The 12,647-nt window shown below is 59.3% G+C and overlaps 1 protein-coding gene across 1 annotated transcript in view; it reads left to right on the top strand.

Moving 5' to 3' along the window:
* The window catches only part of MYO18B (myosin XVIIIB), a gene marked incomplete at both ends in the record, with an annotated part of 71,792 nt that extends 67,240 nt beyond the window's left edge, over positions 1 to 4,552 (top strand). The window contains one exon of the mRNA XM_082007830.1: positions 3,253 to 4,552. Within this exon, the coding sequence (XP_081863956.1) occupies positions 3,253 to 4,552 (1,300 nt within the window). The remainder of the gene's footprint in view (positions 1 to 3,252) is intronic.
* Between the last annotated feature and the right edge of the window lie 8,095 nt (positions 4,553 to 12,647).

Raw genomic sequence — 12,647 nt, 5'->3', positions numbered from 1 at the left:
TGGGCGAAGCAGGTTTTGGCTTCCTAGGAGGGGAAGCGATGCTGGATTTTGCTGGAAGGACCCGAGCGTTTTAGATGCTGGAAAGCAAGAGCAAGAGCATGAAAAGCGGAGAAACCCCTGCAGCGTTCCCCCACCACGCGGTGCCTTTTTGCTGCCAGCGTAAACCCCGAGGAGTATTTGCATTTTCGTTTTAAATCCAATCGGGCCCCGCGTGCGCTCACCAGGCAGCTGATGCTGCTCGGAGCTAACACGCCACGACCCGGGCGCCGTCCTGCCGGCACCGCACGCGCCGCCCGCGGGCTGAGGAGCCGTGCCCGGAGAGACGCGGCTTCCCCGGCGAAACCAGCCCCTCCCTGGGCGTGTGTGGGGGGGGCTGTTTAATGAGTGCAGCTAATAGGGGCTGTTGGGAGAGACAAGTCTGGGTGGGGCAGTCTCGGGCTTCAGCTCTTCTGATGAAAACCAGGGCATGGAGAGCACGGGCAGGAGATGCTCCATTACGCGGAGGACCCTGCTTGGACCCCGGGGGCTGCGGGGCCTCGGCGGTCCGGCTCGTACTAGCCGTGGGAGCTGGAGGGACAATCCCGTGTTTGCAGCTTTCGCTCCATTTCAGGCTCTAAAGATTTTCATAAAAATAGTGACTGTCCATCATGCTGAACAGGTTATAATAAATAGCAGCGTGTAAACTGTCCGTGTTCACAGTCCGTTAGTGTTTCTTACCTCTCCAGCTCACTTTTATCTCAGTCTTAAAAACCAAAGAAAAATATTGAGGCTGGCGGTTTAATTTATGAAAGCTGGTTGTGCAGCAGTCAGTTTACAGTATTATTTGGAAACGTAGAGAGTGATTGGAGCAATTTCCGTACAAATTCTCGTGGAAGGATTACACCAGCTATTTAGGTAAGATGCAATTTAGGCTCCTAAAAAGCAGCATTATCGAAATGTCTCCAACTATTCATCAGCTGCAAGGCTTCAGCAATGTCGGGTGCAGCGGTGCAGGGTAGTCCGGGAGGTTCCTGCATTCCAGGGAGATTAAATCTCCGGTTAATTCGCTTTGCATTGGGTAACCAAATGGTTTGGGCCCATTTAATGAGCCGTGGGCACGCGGCACGTGCCCTGGGCTGTGCCGGTGGGCTCCGGGGCCCCGAAGGCGCTCCGTTAGCCCGTCGCTTCTGCAGTCGCCTGCGTTTCCCAGCTCTGGGGTTTGTCTTCAACCCGTCTTGGCATGTGAATTATTTCACGGGTCAGCGCAGCCCGGTCTGAACAAGTCCAGCACGGTGGCTGGGATCATCACTCCCACCCCGTTCCCATGGCAACCCCAGCATTCCAGGGGCAGGATGCTTCGTTACTGGCAACATAAAACTTGACCACTGCTCCCGCAGCCGGAAGCCTGCTGGCCTCCCAGAGATGCATTTATCTTTAGGTTCTGCTGCTTTACTCTACCCTTCGCTCTCTTTCCCCCTCCTCCTTTCTTTCTCAGACAAATTCACATCCCAGCAGCCTTCCCATTAAGGCCAATTCCAGGTCCCCCTTGGCTGAGTGATGCCGGGGGTATCCGCGAGCGGGGATAACCCCCCGCAGCTGCCAGCACGGGTGCAGCCTCTGACAAAACACACGCTCGCAAGCGCCCACGCTCCCCATCTCACCGGCAAGCGTCGGAGCGCGAGCAGCGTGTAGATAATAGCTGCCTGTCGCTGGCCTGAAGCGGTGTGCCGAGGAGAGGCATGGCGCAGCTCGGCAGAGCGCCGGCTTTCCCTCAGGCGCGTCCCGGCGAAGAGGCTCTTTGCCTTTCCCTATGGTGCGGCAGGGAGAAAATCCAGTTTTTCAGCCCCTCAAGCCAACATAGGTGCTTGGAGGGCGGGAGCGGGGCAGGTAAGGCGTCACATTGGGAGCTTAGTGTCAGCAGGGACGCCGAGCCCACCGGTGATCACAGCCCCCTCCCCATCTCTGCCCATCGGTGGCACAAGGAAGGGGACAAGCTTGGTGCAGAGAAGCCCCTTCTGCAGCCCGCACGTGCCGGCATCTGGCCGCTCGGGAGGGGGTGTGGCTGGACAGGCGCCACATCGGCATCCCGCGGTGCCCGGGGAGATGCTCCCAAGCTCCTGTCCCGGCAGAACGGGAGCTCAGTGCCTTGGTGAGGGACAGGCAGGATTTGGGGGAAGGCAGGACCGGACCATCCCCTGCTGCTGCCATGCTGCCACCCCGTCCCTGTCCCGCTCAGCGAGCGGCCGCTGCAGGGGTGGGAACGGTGTCACGGCAGCGGTCCCAGCGCCGCCCTGGGATGAGGAGCAGGAGTTAAATGAAGAACACCAGCTGGCTGGCAAGGCTCCTGCTGGGCATCGTCTCCCAGAGCGCTGGCACCATGTGCCGGTCCCAGCCACAGACCCACCGCGTGCTGCTCCGCCCTCAGCACAGGGGGGCATGTCTTATTATTATTATTATTATTATTATTATTATTATTGTTGTTGTTGTTGTTGTTGTTGTTGTCGTCGTTGTTGTTATCCTTCCTCCTGCTCCACATCTGCACCCTGCACAAGCTGCAATCCTGGTAGCAAGAGCAACAGCCGCCTGTGCTGAGCCGCTGCCATGCCCAGTTTGACTCCCTGTTCCTGACTAAACCAGCCCTCCGGCGTGTGCGTCAGCCTGCGGGTGAGGGCTGCGTCTTCCGGGGCTGGTGTCCTGCCGTGACGGTGACCGGTGCGGCTCCTCTTTGGCGAGCGGAGGTGCAGCCCCCGCGGCTCCCGCCATCCGCTGCATCCCCACGCGGCTCGCCTCTCGGCCGCTCCCCAGTGCGCAGCCCCCGGCCAGGCGTCATGTGGCTCCTGCGGTTCCCAATTCTTTTCCGTCCCCATGGAACGTCCCCCACAACAACGTTAAGATGCATTCGGGGCGCTCTGCGAGCTGGTTTTATAAAATTTTAGCAAATAATCTTTGGCTTTGACAAAAATAAAATAAATCCTACATATTGCTATAATCTGTCAGGGAAGAAGGACATTTGGAGGTACGTGTTGGTTTGGCAGAGCTAAAGGTGGCCACGCCACACACCCTGCGCTGTGGATTTAGTTGGGCTGGCTGACTTAGAGTTATTTAAGATAAAATCTTTGGGCATTGCCCAACTGCTTAATGCAGCAGCAGGAGTTTATTCTGAGACTACCATGCCAATACCAGCTTTTCGCTGCTCAGCCTTGTCCTTGCTGAATGACATTACGGTCACTGGGAATCACACAGCTTAAACTAACACCAATGTCTGTTGTTTAGGGGGAGCAAAGACACCAAGGAACCAGCAACGAGCCGGCCAGCTTCTTCCCTGAGCGCTGCCAGGTCCATCGATGCTGCAGATCTGGGGAGGATGGCGAGTCCCTTGCTCGGTGCTAGAAGACGGGAATACCGAGAACCTCCGGCAGACGAAGAGGAGCTGGAGAGCCTGAAGAAGCCTGCAGATAGGATCGGAGAGATGTCCCCATCGGTGCTGCGGCGGTGGGGCTCCCCTGCCCCGGACGGGAGGTTCCCCAGCCCGCTGTCTCCGACAGTGCTAAGGAGGAGAGGGCTCTCTCCGGCGGCAGGGCCAGTGCCCAGCTCATCAGCCGCCCTCTCCGAGTATGTGGAGGAGCTGCGGCGGCAGCGGGGAGCAGAGCGGGAGCATGGGCACCCGGCGCTGGGCGATGCCTCTCCCCTCCCCATTTACTGCACCACCGGTGCCGCAGCCCTGCGGCGCTGCCGGGCTTTCCCAGCGGCGGAGGATTCCCCGGGGAAACGGGATGGGAATCAGCCGGGGGAAGGCGAAGGAGCAGGCGCTGGCCTCGTGCGCTCCTCCAGCCTGCGGAGCATGGCATCGGAGCCAGCCGAGCCGGCGCGCTCTCCGGCACTGAAACGAGCGTCAAAGTTCGGCTCCTACGACTCCCTCTTGCAAACCCTCGGTGGCTCCGGTCGCCGGTCGAGCTCTCCGGCTGCGGGGATGGAGGCGCTGGGCACGCTGCGGCTGAGCTCCTGGAGAAGCTGCCTGGAGCCATCGGTGGAAGATGTGGAGGTGGGAAGGGGCTCTGTGGGGGTCCTGGGCTCAGCATCCAGCGACGGGCTGGGCGAGGGGAAGGGGAGCGACCCCTTCAGCTGGCGAATACCCACCCTCAACTACGAGAGGAGAACCAACGTCGACTTCGACGACTTCCTCCCGGCCATTCGCAAATCCCGCTCCACCAGCAGCCTGGCCAAGCCCGGGAGGGACAGAAAGGACGGCCACCGGCCCCTCACCGTCCGCTTCGAGGACGAGGCCGTAGCGGGCAGCTCGGCGTCCTCCGAGGTGAAGGGCATGGCCAAGCGCAGCCCGGCCCCCCGGGAAGACCCCGGGGACCTCTCCGACTCCTCCTCATCCTCTGGCTCCCTCCTCTCCTCCCGGAGTGCCGACAGCATCAAGCGCCGGCCGCAGCCCCAGAGAGCGGATGGGGAGGGGTGCAGCGGCAAAGCCAGCACCCAGAGCGGTGGGGCAAGCCGCCGGGCGGAGGCAGAAGGGAAGGAAGACGATGTCAACAGCATTATGAGGAAGTATCTGGGAAAAGACTAAGGTAAGCGCGCTGAGCCGCTGGCCGGCACTAGCTCAGAGCAGTGGTGGCAGGTCTGCGGCGCCGGCCCCGAGCCGCTGCCCCTCCAGCCCGGGCAGTGCCTGCCCCGATGCCGGGGGGTGCATGGGGACAGGGCGCCCCGGGCCGGCGGAGGTCCCCAGGCTTACCCTGGCACACCAGAGCAGCCCAGGGCAGGGGAGGCACTGGCCCAGCTTCAGCCCCGATGCCCGGCTGTGCTCCCCGCTCCGCAGCAGCCGGGACGGTGCCAGGGATCCCCACGGGGCGTGTGGCACTGGGGACCAGCCCCCGTCTTGCCCCCTTCGGAGGTGCAGGGGGGTGGGCGATGGGGACGCTGCCGGTGCCACGAAGCTGGCCACGACACCAGCTCTGAGGCTGCTGGGGCCCCCCGGGCTCCTGGTTTCCCGAAAATGGTGTCCCCCAGCTCCTACCGCGCCAGCCAACGGGCACACGCTCCCGAGCCCCTCGGGGCGCTCATCCCGGGGCCTGTGCTTGCCCGGTTAATCTGCATTTGGCTTTGGCTGGATGCTGGAGGTGTCCCCTCCGGAGGAGGGGGCTCCCGCCCGGACCAGGCGTGCCGCCTCCGTGAGCCGCTGCCCCGACAGCCGCTTGGATCCGGTCTCTGTATTGCGACTGACACGTCGAGAATTAGGATTTATTACTGCAGGCCGGGTTTGAAAGTGACGTCCCTAATGAATGCGCCACAACTGTAATTAAGTGTTTAAAATAGATTAGAAAAACATTTTGTAAAACCATTGCCTTTAGACTAACTTATTGGATGTCAAGCTGTGACCAAATTGACTAAGCCAACACAAGAAGGGAGCGCGTGTTAATAAAACATTTCTTTCCAGGAAGCGCAATTTGCATAATGAACATCCCACTTTCTCCAGACTTTGTTCCACTAAACTGCAGCAACCGGCCTCGGCGCCGCACCGAGTGAGGAGCCGCGGCCGGGCACACGCTTCCCCGCTGCTTTGGGACAGCGTCACTTCAGCAGAGACTGGAAGCGGCTCCCCCGAAGTCGCGGGACAGTTTTACGGATGATGAGACTTGTTTGTTTGTTTGTTCTTGAACATACCGTGGTTTCCTTATGCTCCTGCCCTGCTTCCCATCACCGCAGCTTTGCTCAGGGCCAGCCGCGGGGATGAGGGACTTTCTTGTTCTCCCGCAGTCGTTTGGCTTGGGAGCTGGTGCTGTAATTAAAACCCAGCGGCTGCCGTGGACGCCTGATGACGTGCCACGCTGCCCGGGGGAAGGCCATGCTCGCTGTAAAGGGCTGGAGGAACACCAAACTTTTTTTTAACCCAGAAAGGGCAGCCCAGATGTCTCATTCCACGTCGCCGCTGCTCAAAAATCAGCCCAACGGCCGAAGGATGCTTTTGGGTCTCAGTGTGACACCCAGCAATGGCGGAGCCGGAGGGTCAGTCAAACCGAGCTGCACGTCGCCCAACAGCTCGCTCTATACGCTTTTCTTTTCTTTTTTTTTAGTTTCCAGAGGCTGAGACTTTCTCTGAAGCTTTCGTAATTCTGTAGATATTTGAAGACAGATCCGTACATGCTTTCGTGGCTCCTGCCTGGTTTTGGGACATCCCGGCACATCCCGCTGGCATGCAAGGCAGCACTGCGGGCCCTGTGGCAATGGGAGACTGCATTCGGGTATCTGCTTGGTTTTTACACAATAAAATATTTGTTTCTTTGACACGAGCCTCTTCTTGTCCTTCCTTCCCCGCAGCGAGAGCGGGTCCACGGAAGCAGCGCCGCGCAGAGCCGAGCGCTCCCCCGCCAGCCCCGACGGCTGGGGGCTTCTCACCCCAGACCCTGCCAGCCTCCCCATCTCTCAGTGCTCACAAAAAGCTCCCCTTTTAGCCTCAACCCTCTTTCTTAGAAGAGATCCAAATTTATCAGAGGTTTGTGGCAAAATAATACAGGTACATGGACAAATCTCTCCTTTCCATCAGTGATTGCTGCGTAATGTGCTCAACTGGGACATTTGCACCAATTTACACAACCTCGTGGTACCCTCTGGGGCGGCCGCAGTGCAGCAGCGGCTTGAAAAGGTGAATCGGCTGGTTTTTAGCATTTTGTTTTGCCTTCTGGATTCTTCACATTCATTCCTAATTTAAACCAAAGCCTTGCAGCGAGAGGCATTTTCCTTGTCACAGATGAATGCAAAAGCACGGCCGGGTACCTGTGTTTGCTGGGCGGTCGGATCCTGCCCCTTCCTGGCTGGCGAAGCTGCCGTTCAGCGTCCAGGGCTGCTGGCCCTGCCGGCGGCGGTGCCGGTGCCAGTGCCGGTGCCGTGATGCGGCGCTCAAGGACAGGGCGGGGTGGGTGGCCCCAGGCTGTGCATTGCCGCAGGGCTGGGACAGCCCATGCTTTTTGCTCTTTGCAGTGAGCCTTGCTCCCCAGACGGATTTCACGCTCCTTCGTGCAGGGACCGGCACCTCCTGGGGCCGGGTTCAGACCGCAACGGCCAGGCAAGCACCGCACGCCAAGCCCCGGCACGGCGCGGCCGCGGGGACGGAGCTTCGCCCAAGCCTCCCCCGAGGGGCTCGTTCCCGGAGTTCGTCCGGACGCGCGCGTGGCTCTGCGAGGCGAGCGTACAAAAACAGCGTACAAAAATCCTGTACTCCCCCGTCTGTGCTTTCGGATGAAAAAAGACAAACCACAGATTGTGTCGTTTGGAAGAGAGATCTTCATGCGCTGCCCTCCCAACTTGTCTGGAATTTTTTAATAATCTATTCGAACAATAGGGAAATAGGGAAAAATCTTACAAAGCAGCACCGGCTGAGCCGGGCAGGAACGGGAACGTTTTCCCAAGGAACATCTCAGCCTGGCGGGTGCTGGGCCTGTCCTCGCCCCCCACAAACCGCCCCGCTCGCGGGAGGCACCGCGGGGAAGGGCTGCGGAGGGAAATCGCCTGCCCGGGCAGGAGGTTCTGCCTGCCTGTCTCCTGCCTCGGTGTGCGGAGCCGACAGGAGCAGGGTCGGTGCTGGCTGTCCCGGCAGCCGTCAGCCAGACCTGGCTTCAGACACGGCGTGAGGAGGAAACCGCCGGGATCACCTGGACGCTGCTGCGGCTCTAACTGGCTCCTGTGTGCGCCAAAAAAAGGCGCCGTGACATCCAGCGCTGACGGTATGTTGAATCTGACCCCGAGTGCTGGCCCTGCTGGCAATGGCTTCGTAAAGGAAACCAGGATCAGTGGCGCCGGAGTTGGGCGATGCTCTTGGAACACCGGGAGAAATAAAGCAGCTGGAAACAAGATGCAGTGCAACTGCGAACAAACCCCTGCCCGCCTGCTCTGGGGCTGCCGAGGCCACGGTGGGGGTGGCCGGGGCGCACGGGGGCCAGCACACGGCACGGGGCAGGGCAGCCACGGAGCTGCTCACCGCAAGGACTTCCTACGGCGTGTGCCGTAGGTAGGACTCGCCGCGTTGATTGTCCAAACGAGCTGGGCAAGCCGATGCAGTCTGATGGACCGTCAGCGCGGCGGCAGCGCTGGTGTGGTGGGACTGCCGGGATCCCATGGCCCTGGGCAGGCCGCTCCCGCGGCACGGGTGGCCGGCGAGGCAGCACGGCTCGGTGCCGTGGGAGAGACGGGAAACGTGGGGTGCGATTCCAAGCAGGACAGGTATCGGGGGGTTGAAGGCAGACGGACGAGCGGGAAGAGCGGGTCGCCTCTCTGCTCCTTCCCTGCAGCACACGGCGCTGGGGGACGTGCCGGTGCCCGCAAGGGTGTGGGGTCTGCGGGTAAGGGGACCCCCGCTCGCCCAGCGCAGAGTTGGCTGGTGACACCGGCGGCACTTGGAGGGAGGGACACCCTGAAGGACACCCAGCACCCATGCCAGGAGCCCAGCCCTGCTTAGCATCGTCACCACCTTCGGCCCCTGAAGCCTGACCTACAAACACCGGCTGGATGAGGTGTCGGTCTGCAGTTCATTTTTAATCTAATCTCAAAACGCTACAGAAATTGCTCATTATTTGGTGGCTGTAACGAAATGATTCCTCTGACACTGAGCCTTTGATTTGGAATTACTACAGCGGTGGGTTTGCTGAACATTAAGCTGTTACTATTTAAACTTGCAAAAGAAAAGCAGATTTGTGTGTAATACAGCGTCTTCTTTTTTTCCCCTTTGCTTTGCAGGACACGAAGGAAATTGCTCTGTCACTTGCAATGGCTTTGCACATCCTTTAACAACAAACCAGGGAAAAATGACGCTTGGACTGGAGCTTTTCGGGCTGAGTCCAGAGAATTGTTTGCCCTTGAAGCAGCCGGAGCAGGAGGAGAGCAATGCTCATGGGCAGCGAGAGCGAGCCATCCATCAGCACTGGCCGGCAATAAATACTGCACGAGTACAGCACAGGGTGTGAAAATGCCTGTTCCCTGCCCGCTCCCGAGTGCGCAGGAGACAAGTAACCGATGGCCAGGTCAGTCAAGTTTAGGACAGCGGCAGTTTATAGCCTGGAGGAGGAGGACAAGAGTTATTCTCTTCAGCCTCATATTTTAGCCACATTTACCTGCTTTCAGCACGAGAGCTTTGCCGTTTGCTGCTGAGAGGGATGGCACCCACAGGGAGGAAAAGCGCGGCTTTGGGAAGGGTGCTGCGCCTGCGCGGTGAGTTCTGCTGCCGAGACACAAACGCCGCCAGCCCCGTGCTCTGTGCCTTGAGGAGGGTGTCCCCACGGGGGTGGAGCAGGGAGGGTGCTGCCAGCCCAGAGCCCCGCGGACGGCGGGCGTCCTTCGCCCGAGCGCGCCTCAGAGCCGGCCGCCCCGTCCCTCCCCGAGGAAGGCAGGCGCTGGGCAGGGGAAGCGTCTCCACACCAGAGAGAGCAGCACCGAGCAACCGAGGCTGCCAAGTTTCTAATTAGCGTAATTAAAGCGTGCTCTTTTCCTCCAGTGGTGTGCCTTCGGAGAGCCTTCATCAGAGGAACCGTCTCTGTAAAGAGCTCCTTCGCCTGCAAGGTGTTCATCCTTCAGGACTGAGAGTGCCCAAAGCCGTGCTGCCGCTGCCTGCAGCGCTCCTGGGGCCCGGACCGGCCGCTCTGCCGGCAGACGCCGTCTCTGGCACGGCATGGCCGTAGCTGATGGAGAACCGAATGCCGGAGTGGGCAAGCCGGGCCGGCTCGTGTGCTGGCCGGTGCACGTCACCAGGCCAGGCGACGCACAGATCCTGCTGCGTGGGTACCGGGGCTGGCGACCCCCCGGGCTCCCCGTCATCCCTCCTGAACCACGATGCCTTTGCAGCAGCTGGGAGATGCCCTGTGGTCCCCTCCGGCGCTCTCAGGGAAGTCAGGGAACTCCATTTATTATTCTTCCAGGTTTATTAGCCGGGTGCGTAAGCCTCTTTTCAAACAAATAAGCTGTTTTTCCCGGTGCCTGCGTTTGGAAACACTCCGCTTTGGTTTGTAACCGTGCTCAGCGGGATGGCAAGCGCGTGGCGGTGCACATCCTCGCCGCATCCCTCCCGGAGACGGGACCTGGCAGAGCGGCCGGGGCTTCTCCCGCGGGCTGGTGGCTCCGGCAGCCAGGAGGGGGGCGAGGAGCCTCCCCTCTGCCTGCGCAGGCAGGGCCGGGCAGCGTTCGGCTCCCGCCCCGGGTGTGGCAGGATTTAATTTCACACCTATTGGATGCAGGGAGTTAATACCCGATTGCTGCCGCGCACGGAGCCTCTCTGCCACATAAATGTGTCCCTTCCAAAAGGGAGATATAATTGAAATTATTCTTTCTGTGGGCAGTTCAACAGGCATGGAAGCCTCCTCTTGCTCTCCTCAACGTTTGCCATTATGGCTGGTCTCGCCCCGGCAGCTCAGACAGCAGCCGAGCCCATCCCCGTTACAGCGATTTGCTGGTGACCTTCAAACGGGCCGGGGCTGGGGAATGTGCTTGGCCGAGAGGTGAGCCACGTCTCTGTCGGCATGGCAGAGCTGGCTGGAAAATTAAAATCGCCCGGACTCACGGGCGCAGCCTTGGCCAACCTCCCTCCTCCCTGCGCGGATGGAGAGCAGGGACGGTGTCCCCGTGCTGTGCGGGACCCTCTAAGGGTGACCCCCAGCCCGGGGTCTGTGCCAGGATCAGAATCAGCAATGCCAGTGTCCTCCCAGCGCCCGCCTCAGTGTGGGACCGGCGGGGAGGAAGGCTGCCCGCACTCCTCGGCAGCCGTCCCTGCCGGGACGGCGGCAGGAGCCGCATTCCCTGCCTGGCTCCCTGCTGCTGCCGTTCTCCCCAGCTCAGGGCTGAGCGCCTGCAGGTTCACAGCCATCTGTCAGACTTGGGCATTCGTTTTACCAGGCAGAATTTTATCCCTATTGAAGTCCCGCTTGGCTTCCTACATCAGCGCGAGCCAGCCCGCACCCTCCTGCCGCGCCGGTGACAGTTGCATGCCACGCTCCGGCGAGGCTCCCGGCAATCCCGGCTGCGCCGAGTGCACCGCGGCTAATCTGGTGAATATTTAGGTACACCACGCACACACGTGCCATCGCCTCACGCTCACTGAGGGGGGGCGATTGCCTAAAGTCAGGAAAAGAAGCCAGAGGAAGAGCTGGTGTCTTTGGACCGAGGCTCTGCTGGGCTCGGCTTAGGCTGGCACTCCTCCCCACAGCCCCTCCACCTGCGGCGCTGCCTCCGCCGGAGCTCCTGGGCTTAAAGCTGAGAACCGGAGAGCAAATTAGCAGAGGCTGTGGTGGGACTGCAGAGCACAAATTAAGAGCCAAAGGTCCAGAATATGTATTATATGCATTATATATATTATATATATTATGTGTTACATGTATCTACATATTATAGAGGAGCTTGATATGTCATCAACTGACTGGTGATTTAGGGAAAAACCAGTATAATTATCCTCATTCTATTTTCCAGTTCCCACTAAAGGGACTTTTGCTTGAACTGTTACAATAGTTATAACTAATTTTTGGCCGGGTTCCTTTTTCGGGTGTAGTCCCATGCAGGACTTTCCCACCTGTATCCACATCGATACCCAGGGATGTCCACCCTCGCTTGTTAAGCAGAATTGCTGCAAAATGAGCCCGATGATACAATTGCATTTCGCTGGACAGCTAATGATAATTTCTAATAATTTCTATTGGGCTGAACAATCTATGTCGTGTGAGGACTGAGAACAGGAGACGGTCCCTCCTCCGCTCGCCCGGGTGATGGGGACGGAGAAGGGGCACCGCCGGGACCGCGGGCTGGGAGGCGGTGAGGGGTGCGGAGCACCTTGCCGGGGGAGGCACCTCTTGCCGCCCCCCATAACCCAAAGCGGGGCCCTGGGACGGACGCAGCGGAGGGTGCGGGCAGGAGGGCACCTGGGGTCCCACCGGGGCTGCCCCGGGGGCCGCTGACCTCAAGACATTGGCCCCGGCTCTTGGGGAAAAGCGTCGTTTCTCCATGACTTGCAGTCAAGCTGCTCATCTGCATTAAAGGTGATTAATTTCTTTGCACTGAAGTCGTGAAAGAACAGCGAGAGCTTAATTACAGTAAAAGGTCCTTGTGCTCGTGCAGCACATTGCAAACCAGCTGGGGAGAAAAGTTTCTGCAACAGGAACCTTCCCAGAGTAACGTGCTGGCACCAGGGGACCTGGGGTAGAGGGAGGGTTTTAGAGGGAAAAAAAACCCCAAACACAGCAGAAAATCACTAGTCTGAGGTGTATTATTTGCATTGCTCTTGCAGAGCTTCAGCGTTGGCAGTACAAATTCACCCCGCCAAGACATCGCTTAGAGGAGCAGCAACGGCAAAATCCAAAACGGTGGCGAATGATTGATGCTGAAAATGCTTTTCGAAATGAATATTAATGGTCGCACCTGCTGGTCGGGGGTGGCCAAGGCACAGAGACTGCGCCTTGGGAAACGGGCCCCTCGGAGGCGGCTGTAATCCTGGCGTTGTGAGAGGAGGCAATCACACTTCTGCCATTTTTCGCTGACATGTTAAAAACAGCTCAAAGTCTTGGGGTTTTTTTTAAGTCAAAGGTCACAGGGTTTGGTACCTGTCCGTTTTAATTACTTTCCAACAGCACCAGCTTTGTCAGCTGCCATCCTACAGGACAAAACCATCCTGCTTTGCCAAAGCTTCCCAGCACACG

Source organism: Phaethon aethereus, assembly GCF_964289735.1.
Source record: "Phaethon aethereus genome assembly, chromosome: 17".
Lineage (NCBI taxonomy): Eukaryota > Metazoa > Chordata > Aves > Phaethontiformes > Phaethontidae > Phaethon > Phaethon aethereus.
The sequence above is the reverse complement of the archived record's forward strand: the minus strand, read 5'-3'. Positions and strand labels throughout refer to the sequence as shown.